At 38.7% G+C, this 13,238-nt stretch overlaps 1 protein-coding gene across 1 annotated transcript; it reads right to left on the bottom strand.

Annotated features, from left to right (window-relative positions):
* Positions 1-543: 543 nt before the first annotated feature.
* LOC128235747 (uncharacterized protein DDB_G0271670-like) lies at positions 544-10,330 on the bottom strand. The gene is made up of 10 exons (XM_052950546.1): positions 10,278-10,330; positions 7,114-7,218; positions 6,335-6,666; positions 5,873-6,034; positions 4,184-4,340; positions 3,012-3,651; positions 2,518-2,583; positions 2,299-2,404; positions 1,325-1,436; positions 544-641 (listed from the first exon to the last, which is right to left on the bottom strand). Exons 1-10 carry the CDS (start codon positions 10,321-10,323, stop codon positions 544-546), a joined length of 1,824 nt encoding a protein of 607 aa, XP_052806506.1. The 5' UTR covers positions 10,324-10,330.
* Between the last annotated feature and the right edge of the window lie 2,908 nt (positions 10,331-13,238).

Genomic DNA, 13,238 nt, shown 5'->3' with positions numbered 1-13,238 from the left:
CACGATTCCACAACAACAGTCCATCATGTAGATCATGCTCGTTTGCAAACAAATGAGAGCAGTGTACAAAATAAGAAGGTTGTTTCGGCAAGGAGGGGGAGACAAAAACCCAAACGGAATATATTCGATGAATATACATTTATTGTGTGAGGTATAACAGTCAGATTCAAATGGTTTGTTCGAAGATCTTTATTTTCCAGCTGAAACAAAAAAATAGAACATGTGTTTGTTCATGAAATACGCACGAATACAGTACACTTGTCTATAGTGAAATGAAGTATGCAGCACTGTGTGTCTTATGCTTAGAATATGCTCGCTTCTAACCTTCGTCTCGAATTAGCAAATGCATTTGTAAACTTTTAATCACAATCAATGATTTTTACCCTTTCTTAATCCTTTACCATATTCAGTTATTAATATATCTTTAACATTGGATTTGTTTTACGCCAACCATGCGTTAAACGTAACTGCATTTAACTTCAGAATGCTAATTAACTGAAACAAGGGTGAACTCGACTATGACAGGTTTGCGGTCATGCCGGTCTACTTACGGGGGCAGACGCAGATGGGACACCAATTCTCGTCGAATGTAGCACAGCCGTTAGACGCTGGGCAATCAGGAGGGAAGTCCGGGCAGATACCTGTATATGGTTAATTAACGGATACTTTGGTGTATAATATTCAGATAATTTTATGTTCTTTAAAAGTTCCCTTCTGGAAAAAGTCTAATTGATTGTATGAAAAATTGTCTTGTACATCTAGAAGAATGTGATTTAACTAGTACCATCTCCAGAATAAGACATTATGTTGAATATTGAAAAGCCTCGAAATAAATGCCAATCCGGTTTTGTATTTTAACTGAAACCTGTCTAATTTTAACAGTTTTGAGTTTCAGTTTCATCACGGACCTATTTAAACCTTTATAGGTCCCAGTTTTCATTCAAGAACAAGGCCCATGTGGACATCACTATTATAGAAAATACATACAAAGAATAAACACAAGGATGGATGACAAATGATAATAAAACATTTAAGTGATATATGTATCAGAAATACGGACAGGCATACTGCATAGATTTCGATAAAAAGAAACTGTACTATTTAAATAATTACACGAGTTGGGTAATAAAAGTAGTATGTTGTTCAATTATTGTAACTTCTGAATTAACAAGGTGGACAGAAGCAAGTAATTAACAACTTGCATTATTTTTCTCACACAAATAGCTAAATTTAGGAGGATATTTATGTGAACGCTTTAATCATTTTAAAAAATATATTAAGAGAACAAAAAAATCTGCCTGAAAGACAGAGTGTCTTCCCCTACCATTCCATGTGGTTGTCGGCCCCTGAGTGGTCGAGGCAGTCGCGGCCTTACCCGCCGTTGTCGGGCTTGTCATTCCCGCCACTGCCGTCGGCTTGGTCAGCTTGGCAGTCAGCTATCGAGAAAACGAGGTTTCATTAACAGCAATTTTATAATCAATAATTAAGAGCTGGAGCTACTTATGAGTAAACCTAAGAGCGTTTTGTAAGGTAAATAGTTTCTGAAAATGCACTGGCATTTGTTAATTGTGGGACTTGAAATATTTGGCATCTGTGAAGCTCGAGCATGTGACATATATGCTACTTTCATTTTTTGTGTTAAACAATACAGCTTGTTTTTTGCAACAGTTGCTCTTTAAACAGACGGCTTGTTTATATCTTGTTTAATATATTAAAACTAATATTCGAACAGCTGACAACTGTGTAGCCCGAACCGTTGACAACTGCGTAACTCTATCAGTTGAAAAGTGCGTAGCTGACAACTGATGTGTTCCAACAGTTGATAACTGCGTTACTCGAACAGTTGATAACTTAGTAGCTCGAACATTTGACAACTGCGTAACTCGAACAGTTGATAACTTCGTAGCTCGAACATTTGATAACTGCGTTACTCGAACAGTTGATAACTTAGTAGCTCGAACATTTGACAACTGCGTTACCCGAACAGTTGATAACTTCGTAGCTCGAACATTTGATAACTTCGTAGCTCGAACATTTGACAACTGTGTAGCTCGAACAGTTGATAGCTGCAAAACTCGAACATTTGACAACTTTTTAGCTCGAACAGTTGATAACTGCAAAACTCGAACAGTTATCAACTTTGTACTCGAACAGTTGCCAGCGTCGTAGCTCGAACAGTTGACCAGAGTGTAACTCCAACCGTTGACAATTTCGTAGCTCGAACAGTTGACAGTCGGTAACTGGAGCTGTTGGCAACTGCGTTAGTCAGCTATTTAGTGGCCTAATTTGATGCAATACCTTGGGTGCTGTCGGTTGTGTCATGCGTGATGTGGCCTTGGGGATCGTAGGCTGTGTCATCTTTGGCTGAGTTGGCTGGGTCATATGTGAGTTGGCGTTTGATGCGCTGAAAAAGAATCGACGTGTTTTAATTCAATTGAGGGAAGATGGATTTTTGCAAAAGAAACTTTAGGCACTGTTTCCTGAATAGTTTTTAAAAAAGTGTTGTTGTCTTTTTACCTCGAGTTGTGGTTGTTTGCGGAAGTTCCGTTCTGCTGGGAACTGGAGCTACCGGATTGTGAAGAGCTGAAAGAGAGGTACATGTAGTGTGGTTCTTATTAATAAATATTAGTTATATACCAGATTGATTAACTGCAAACAATATACATTTTATGCTATATTGTACAATATGTATGTGGTCAATTTTATCGACTGAAAGGAATAAATTTGAGAATACAAGAAAACAAAAAAAACGACACATTTTCGAGCTGTTTAGCTAGGAACAAGACGGAGAAAGGTAGCTAAGGATTGACTAAATTTTAATTACCTAGCTGTTGTTTCACATTGTCTTAACATTATTGTGACTCATAAGCAATACCAGATTGTGCCGCTCAAAAATAGCATGCATTTGGCCCCATCATCACACTATGCGGCATTCGAAAATAACTAGCAAGTGCTTAAGTTCTCCATGTTTCTTTATTTAAAAAACCAATGAGAACAAACTGAGCGCTCACCTGGAGCTAGAGGATTGGTGGGATGAGCTCTGATGAGAGGTGTGAGAGGAGCTGTTGGCCTTCTTGGTGGTGCCCGCCGTCGTCGATGTCGTTGTTGGCTTGGTGGTGGTGGGCGGGCGGTGTGTGTGTGGCCTATGGGTGGTGGCCTTAGTAGCTTTTGTCGTCGTTGGGGTCGGCTTTGTAGTTGTTTTGGTCGTGGTCGCTTTTGTCGTCGATGTCGTTGTTGGCTTGGTGGTGGTGGGCGGGCGGTGTGTGTGTGGCCTATGGGTGGTGGCCTTAGTCGCCTTTGTGGTCGTTGGGGTTGCCTTAGTCGTTGTAGGAGCAGCCTTCGTCGTCGCAGCCGTACTCGATGAGGCGGCCTGGGAGCTCTGGGAGCTGCCGCTACTCTGGCTGCCTGAAGTGTTTGAACCGGAAGTCTTCGAAGAGGAGGACGAGGATTGAGATGTGCTGGACGATGTGGAGTTGTTCCCACCAGATCCCTTCGTGCCAGACGTACCGGCCGTGTTGTTGGTAGCGGAACTACCGTGGGTGTTAGACGAGTGACTTCCTGTTCCATGCGTCCCCGAGGTGCTGTTTTGTGAAGAAAAAGAGGTGTGACTCGTACTGGAGCTGTTTGTTCCGCTGGTGCCTCCATGACCGCCTTCAACGAAGAAAATGATTTCATGATATTTGATATTTACCATCTCCCGTATATATTAAATAGACAATTAAAACGCTAATTATTATTTTATGGTGCATAAGCTTACAATGTGGCCGACTTTAAACTGCTAGAGGTCGTGGTTTGGAACCCTACTAGGGGCAAGTTCGCTTAGTCAGTTTTAGTTCGAAAAGGCAAGCATGATCGCACTTACTACTGTAAATATTTTCGTGCGACAAATGCTAAGTTATAAATTCTTTGTTCACTAACTTATTTTGAATGGAAAATTAAATTGTTTAAAGTGGAAAAAAATATCAAGATTGGTTTAAATGGGCGGACAAAATGTCTATAAATGTAAAATTTGCAATGTCAAATACCGCCAGAAAAAGCTTTCGTTCTACAACATTTGTGAAACTGCTACACATCATTAGATCCGTCTTAGTTCTCACAACTGTCGTCAATACATGGTTATACATGTAGTATATACGTTAACTTGTCCATACTTTAAGTTTCATTTCTTACTATCCCCTCCTACCTGTTCCGTGGTGGCCGGCTGTCTGGTTACTGCTGGTCTGGCTGGAGGTGATGCTGGTAGTGGTGTTGCTGCCGTTGCTGCCACTGCTGCTGTTGCTTGAATGATGGGAGCTGTTGGAGCCTCCATGGCCGTGCACTGTAGCATTGGAATCCACAACCTGCGTATCAAGTAAGTTTGTGTATCTTAGGCATACATCGCTTGCAAGCACGGCACTTCTTCCGTTACACCTCATGCATGCCGTGGAAAAAATGAGAGATTTTGTCAAAGCCAAATCGCCCATGGTATACAACGAAGCATAGTGCAGCCGTGTGACGGGGGTATCCGACGATGGACATGCACATGTCAAGAAAACATTTTGTAAAAAAACAACAAATCAAAAGCAAATTGTTCGTTTATCAAAGATAAAGGAGTTACCTATATATGCGCTATAACTACACAGCAGCTCAGGAATTCAAGCCTCATCGAGTATTTTCCCTTGTGCCATTCGCTACTTTCTTTTTATTAAATCCAGTAATATAGTGTCCTTGTCTGTATACGACGACAATGGGATTGTTGTTTGGTTTCATTTGCCCCGTAATTTGCTAGGTGACGCGGGTATCGCCGAATCAGTTGAAACAGACGCTGTGTACCGTTTTGGAATTTAGTCGTCTCATATACAGATACACTTGTATTACCCCTTTAAGACATACCTTGACATTGTGCCCGGTCACGTGTCCATGCTGTGTGATGTTAGACCGACCTTGACAATGTGTCCGGTCACGTGTCCATGCTGTGTGACGGTAGACCTACCTTGACATTGTGCCCGGTCACGTGTCCATGCTGTGTGACGTTAGACCGACATTGACAATGTGTCCGGTCACGTGTCCATGCTGTGTGACGGTAGACATACATTGACATTGTGCCCGGTCACGTGTCCATGCTGTGTGACGGTAGACCTACCTTGACATTATGCCCGGTCACGTGTCCATGCTGTGTGACGGTAGACCTACCTTGACATTATGCCCGGTCACGTGTCCATGCTGTGTGACGTTAGACCGACCTTGACATTGTGCCCGGTCACGTGTCCATGCTGTGTGACGGTAGACATACCTTGACATTGTGCCCGGTCACGTGTCCATGCTGTGTGACGGTAGACATGCCTTGACATTATGCCCGGTCACGTGTCCATGCTGTGTGACGGTAGACATGCCTTGACATTGTGCCCGGTCACGTGTCCATGCTGTGTGACGGTAGACATACCTTGACATTGTGCCCGGTCACGTGTCCATGCTGTGTGACGGTAGACCGACCTTGACATTGTGCCCGGTCACGTGTCCATGCTGTGTGACGTTAGACATACATTGACATTGTGCCCGGTCACGTGTCTATGCTGTGTGACGGTAGACCTTCCTTGACATTATGCCCGGTCACGTGTCCTTGCTGTGTGACGGTAGACCGACCTTGACATTATGCCCGGTCACGTGCCCATGCTTTGTGACGGTAGACCTACCTTAACATTGTGCCCGGTCACGTAGCCATGCTGTGTGACGGTAGACCTACCTTGACATTGTGCCCGGTCACGTGTCCATGCTGTGTGACGATGGACATGCCTTGACATTATGCCCGGTCACGTGTCCATGCTGTGTGACGGTAGACCTACCTTGACATTGTGCCCGGTCACGTGTCCTTGCTGTGTGACGGAAGACCTACCTTGACATTGTGCCCGGTCACGTGTCCATGCTGTGTGACGGTTGTCTCGATGGTTCTGTTAACCTCCTTGCCGTCGGCGGTGGTGATGTTGGTGGTCACCACCGTCTCTTTGTCACCATCCGTCGTCGTCGTCGTCGCCGAATGGTACTCCCATAGTGGACCCTGGTTTGGGATGATATAGGACAGTGTATGCTTTGGATGGAACATATATAGTGAATGCTGGGTTAGTTTTTATGTTTATTCTCGGCATATAGTTAATAATAGTTGTGTTTCTTTCGGTAAAGTTCACGATGTTGTTAAGATAATATAGTTCTCGCAGCAGTACCAGCCGAAGATTTCAGTGAACACAACAGCATAGTTTGAAGCATTTTACCAAAGCTTTGCTCCCGATCAGACCTCAAATACCACCCATTTTTATCAGGAAATGCTCTTTGAATATGATTTCAGAACGTACGATTTTACCTGTGACCAGTTAGAGACGGTGTTGTTCTGAGCAGTGGCGTTCTGCGATTTCCCATGGTTGCCTGAATGGTTCGCAGCACTTGTTGCCTTCATCGTCGTTGTTGTCGTCGGTTTTGGAGTGGTAGTCGTAGTAGTCGTTGTCGGTTTCGGAGTAGTTGTTGTTGTTGTTGTTGTTGTAGCTTTAGTGGTAGTAGATGTTGTTGTTGTTGGCAGAGTTGTGGTCGTTGTAGATGTAGTTGGGCCTTGTGTTGAGCTACAGCTGCACGGCTCTTTGACGATTTTGATCTGTGGAGGCGGGGTCGAGGGTGGGGCACAGGTAGGTATGGGTGTGACTGGAATAAATTAACACAATGTTATTCATAGGCTGAAGTTTGTGTTTTTATCACATTGACATATAACTCACGAGTCTGATATTAATATAATTTTCAAAAATGTAAATGGATTTGTTTCGTCACAAGTCATAGAAACAAAAAGAATAATACATCGAACCATAAAAATCTGTTTGTTCGAAATTAAACACAGTCATTAAAGTTTGAAGGGCGAAACCAAAACGTTCTTATTGTTTCTACTTGTAATGTCAAATAACACGAATTTATTTCGCATACTCTTCACTTGGCGGCAGGTAATGGTGATCGAAACATTTCGATATATGTATCTATTTGCCAAACAAAATAGGATACACCAGTGCGATGTCGTTTGTTTTTTTATTCATTATGTTCCTGAACCGGCATACCATCATCTTTTGATATATACATTTAAGCTAATATAGGTGTCCTCACCTTTGGTCATGCACATTTTGCAGGTGTAACAGCCGTTGGCGTCCATGTTAGAACACTGACTCATAGGCTGGAACGTCATCCAGTCGGGGTCAGCCGCTGCTACCACTGAAACACGCCCACACGAGGGGTTACCAGTATAATTATTCATTAAGGAAGAGAGATGTTTTTGGAAGCACTATATGCATCCAAACTATGAAAACAGAAGTATTGATGTGATTAAGACAGTTCATTGACAGATATAATATACATGTAGGCAACACTGTCAAACGCTAGCGGTAAATTAGAAAATAGGTGCAGAGTTCACAATGGGGAGTGTTTTGTCCAGACTCTTTTGCAAATAATTTTCAAGACATGATTGTTCAAACAATTTGCTTTGTCTAATTAAAAAATCAACAACAACAGAAGGGGCATGCCACTTCAAGGACATGATCACAGACGAGAGTTCATTTGGTAACATAATAGCACTCTAAATAACGCATGTCCAATCATAAATCTGGCGACTTAACTTCGGGGATGCTGAAAGAAATTTTGTCTTGTAATTCAGATTTTAATGTATTTTTAATAAATTACATATTTTTTAGATGTTTTAGTTCAGTTGAAGCGCTACCATATCTATAAAGTTTTACCTCTATTTCAATTAGTTCAAGGAAAAACTTGAAAGCAATATCACAGACAGAAAATAATTTACATATAAACTATACAATAAAAACGCAGCAGTAAATTTATTTTCAGACATACAAAAAGTTAAAAAAAAATAAAAATGTATGATTTTTAACAAAATGAAAAAAAATCCTTTTGAGTTTTCGCAAGTTTTCCAAGTTCAATTCAAATTGCATAAGCGGGAATGTTCCGCACCCTCCAAACTGTTGTTTGAAGGAATCGTTGGAAATCTATTTCCTGACATCATCAAACGCAACACAACTACAACTTCAGATTACCACACAACATGTTGTTGTTTATTTTTAAAACTGACTTGTTTCATTAAATCATTTCTGAGTTTTGAATGAAAATCTCTATTTAACACATAATTGTGCAACAGGTAAACATGGGGTCTATCTATTGTGTGCATTTTTACTATGACAACAGAACACTATATTCAAATTTTAAATTTAAAGTGACACTCTTATTCAAAATCAATACATACACATGTTTAAGGTAGAAATACCGTGTTTTCTGCACCTTTCTTTCAAATTAAACTCGGTATCAGTCATAAAAATAATTGTTTTCGACATATTTTTTTTATCGTTTTTGGTAAATTAAAACAATTGTATTAATTGTGGTAAATCTTATTTGTGAGTAAGCGTGTATCTTTTAAAGACTTTAACATTTATTTTAATGGCAGTGTTTTCATTCCTCGATTTGCAAAATAATGATATAGCTTTTACAGTGTCCTAATATTGATGGTATCTTTTTCCTGTTGTTGCTAGTGCTATTGGTAATTTAAATTTATAGACACATGTTAGCATTTCTAAACTAAATCTCCTAAAAACTCTCAATTTAAAAATACACTAAATAGAAACGCGCGTTGCGAACATAGTGCTAAATAATTCAGAATTGATAATGCTATCTTTTGTCTCATTTCCTCCCTCGATAGTTTACAATCGACATACCAGACTCGCCATTTGTGTTTTTATATCTTTTATGATATTTGAACATTGGTTTGCATGGTATCACCCAAATATCTTCCCATATTTCTACAATTAATGTGCGGGTTTATGGAGAGCGTACTCGTTTATCTTATTTACGTCATATAGTAACGCTCTTTGAACCATTAGTTACGGTTGTTTCGTGTCGAAGAAGCAACTGGAATACAAATCCAATGCCGCCGGTGTGTTTGACATTACATAAATTCTTGCCTTCACAAAGATAAGATTATAAGTTGATTTTTTTTATAAAGATGATATAGAGTGTGTTTGATGCAACACACTGGGTTGGGTTGAGTTGAAACAGGTCACGAGACAAACCGTCCTGATGTGGACAGGAGACGGCCAGCGGCAGGTATACATGTATTGACGGACTAAAAATGGCTTATGAGAAATACACTTAAATAAACAATATTTTACAGGGGAGAAATGCTTTAGTTCTCGGATAATATATTTGTTGTGTATAATAATGTATGTATATGAATATATATATATGTGTGTCTGTGTAATAATGATGTACTATAGGTATGTGTACTATTTATGCAATATAGCTATGTTTAACAAGAGTTATTTAATCGTTCTTAACATTAAGTAAATTGTACGTAGAGGCAGTAAATATTCACAAAGGAGTTCTAGGCGCTTTTGTAAAGTATATTCTCTATTTATATTAGCCGTTTTATGTGAAGTAGATTGAATGTAAGTAGCGGCAGGTGTTCTTTTACATGATATGTCCTTATTTAGTGAAGGCAGGCATCTGTTTCTGGAATATTTACTGCAAAGAGATATAACGGACGACAGGGAAAAGTTCACTTAGTTCTCTAAGGTGTGTGTCCCCAAGGCAGGCCATGCAAGGCAGAATTCAGACTGGTATTATAATACCACAATGCGATGTATGGCTTGATGAAATTGTTAGATGCTTTTGTAAAGCACAGATCGAAATCCACAGAAAACTGGATTTTAGTCATACTACAGATACAAATGAAAATCACAACAGCGTGCGAAATGCTTTTATACTGAGAGCTCATGTTAATTATAAATAAGTATTATAAATTTGATATTCACTAATTTAAAAATAAAGTTGATAACACGTTGGTAGTGACCATGAGAAGTACCACACACAATTTTTAAGGTGATGACCAAGTTCTATGATAATGATTATATATTCAATTTTCTTTGAAACCTTGTTTAAAGTGGTTATTAATAAAACGAATATATAGATGATAACGATGGTGATTTTCGTTATAATTTTACTTATTATGCTGCTTATTATTACTATTGTTATTATTATTATTATTATTATTATTATTATTATTATTATTATTATGTTATTGTTATTATCATCATCATCATCATCATCATCATCATCATCATCATCATCATCATCATCATCATTATCATAATCATTTCTATTATTATTTTTACTTTACGTTTAAAATTAATTATAATTAGAAATCTATACAATACATGATGTAAACAGGCGAAATATACTTAATACTATAATCCAATCAGACACATGCTTACATGTTATGGCACTGAATGCCAACAGTAGAGAAGTTACAGACGTCATCCTTAACTCAACGTCTTACAATGGAATAAATGTTTAAAACAACTCAGGATGTTTTTATACCGGGCTTATCAGAGAGTATCGATACGCTGCTCAAGACACTTCAGATTTGATGATAATACGTCGTTACAACCCAAACATCTGCAGACAATAGTGTTATGAATGACCCGGTTATCCGCTAAAATTAGGACACGCTTTTACACTAAAACAAATACCGCAAACAATTTATTTCAAATCGACAAACTAACTGATTGCGATAAATTGGAAAATATACTAACGTTAAATATAATCTGGCTGATTTGATTTCTTGAGTTCACAGCGTGCAAAGGATTGCATTGGGTGCGAAAGCAAACAATGAGTTCCTTGCAAAGATTCCATTTTCCACTCTGTGGCATTTCAGGTTCGGTGTTTTATTTATATATTGACCAAGGTTAGGTAGAACGAAAACCAGTCTAAGGCGAACTAGTATGGACGAAGGGAAAAACAAACACGTTGATTAAAGGAAAAAAGGGCATTTATTCAAAATGTCATAAAAGTGTTCTAAACTATTTTATATACACATGTAGTTTTTCCAAAGGATCATATCTGGGTGGATGTTTTATATATGTAATAACCACATAGCACCGACAGAAGCCACAGAAGACCTCATAAGTTGATAGATATGTCTCATTGTCTGTTTCCTAGACAACGGTTATATGACATGGTTTCTTAAATGCTATTTAGCTCTGGTTTATTTCCCTGAGGCCTCTTGATATACTTCCAACCTATTACAGCAGAAATAATGCGGCACGCAGTCGTTTGTTGATGACAAGTATGATGGAGGACTCTTGAAATTTGGCACCAAAACAGACTGTAAACAACGGCCACGAAATACATAATGGATGGCTGGTTGCCCTGTGATATGCTCAATTGCCCTCTGTCTATGGATGGCTGGCTGCCCTGTGATGTGCTCAATTGCCCTCTGTCTATGGATCAGCAATATAAGAGACTCAGCACTGTCCTGACCCTAAACTGAATGATTAAGGACAGACAATTACCTTGAATGTTATTGCTATAAAAGCTGCACTATTTTAGACGGGGGTAAAACATTGCACACATAAACTGTTGTGAATACTGGTGTGTTTTTTACCGGTTAAATTTGGCAATGTTATACGCAATCGTTTGCTATAATAACAAAGTTTTAACAAAACGTCTGTATTTTTAAGTTTTTTTGAAATATAAATTACGTCTATCTTTTTGCGTTTGACAGTCTTATTTTTTATTATAACGATGACAATTCTTTTTCTTTGACCATTTTGTATGGTAGATACATGCACTTGTATATACTAACTGTAGAAACCATGTTTGTTGTGCTTAACTAATTCATGTTTATACCAATTATTTTTTGACTTACTTATTAAATGCACTTATATATATTTTCTTTGATATCCCTGTTATTTCATTATGCATCCGATTTTTTTCTCTCGATAGAGTGTATTTCTCTAATAAATTTTACACTTTCAAGAGTAAAATTAGTTAGAGAGAAAATGCAGGTGAATAAGCCGACTTAAATACGTCATAAGCTGGTCGATTGTACTTTTTTGATATACCTTATCTGCAGATGGCTATTAGCCTTGGTTAAATTATAGACCCGCCAGCATATATTTACATAACAAAATCACCAATAAAGAAAATATGTCCTCATTGCTCCCAAACCACACATAGTTCCATTGGCATAGATTCCCACGGTCCAGTATCTCCCAGCTACCGGGGGGCTATCTAAGGACCAGGTGAGGGTCTTAGCCTTGTGGGATTACAAGTGCAGGGCGATAGGGCCAAATACTGGATGAACCGGACTGATCGGTGTACTTTTAGATTACGAACTTCCACCGTATGTGACATGTGGGATCATTAGGTTGATTGTACTTGACATTCTTTTGTCGCAAAATGAAAACAAACACCAGTTCAACCCCTGGCGGACCTCTGGGCGCCTGTACTTTGTTAAGTTGTAAATAGACGCCACGACCAGATAAATTATCACATAACCTTTTTGGCTAGAAACACTTTATCTGAATCAAATGTACCTTCAGGATACAGCTGCAGGCAAATATATATAATTCATAACAAGGTTACCTTCATTTCATGAAAATACATATTTAAGGGTGGAACTATATATTGAATGTTTGTCTGTCCCGATCAGCTATAAACCCATTCCATAACACAGTAGTCAGAATGTTGTAGGTTGTCCTAACAGCTACCTTTCCTCCTGTGCCATTGCAGTGGCGTATGGCGTATGCTGGATCTGATCTGACATGAATTTGGAAGAAAATGACTAATTAGAGGTCATTTTTATTTATTAACATCATGTTACATAGATACAAGTTGCTTTTTCACAAAATTTTGCAGTTCTTCCAAATGTTCTATATAATAATTGTATTGCTAGCAGGATGTCTGTCTATGAATACATGTAAACTACAAGCCGCATGTATTTTGTATGGAAGCGTCCAGGTGCCAAAGTGAAAAATATTTTCCAGTATACTATCTCCTAATTAGGAGAAACTAAATCATAATTATGACTTACTAAGTTCTAATTACGAGATACTATCCCATAATTAGGAGATACTAACTCATAATTAGGACTTACTATCTCCCAATTAGGAGATACTAACTCATAATTAGGACTTACTATCTCCTAATTAGGAGATACTAACTCATAATTAGGACTTACTAAGTGCTAATTACGAGATACTAACTCGCGATTATTACAGTTTTGGAAGAAAACGCATGTATACATACTTTGAAATAGGAAACCATTTTAGGCTGCTAGGCCGCCAGGCCGACAACTTCACGCCGCTAGGCCGCTTAAGTGCTCGATCGACTTTTTAAAAAAAAAAGTTTATAATTGCTTAAGAGTGATAATTTGGGCATTAAAACAGAAT

The sequence above is a fragment of the Mya arenaria genome, chromosome 5, assembly GCF_026914265.1.
Source record: "Mya arenaria isolate MELC-2E11 chromosome 5, ASM2691426v1".
NCBI classification, from domain to species: Eukaryota; Metazoa; Mollusca; class Bivalvia; order Myida; family Myidae; genus Mya; species Mya arenaria.
The sequence above is the reverse complement of the archived record's forward strand: the minus strand, read 5'-3'. Positions and strand labels throughout refer to the sequence as shown.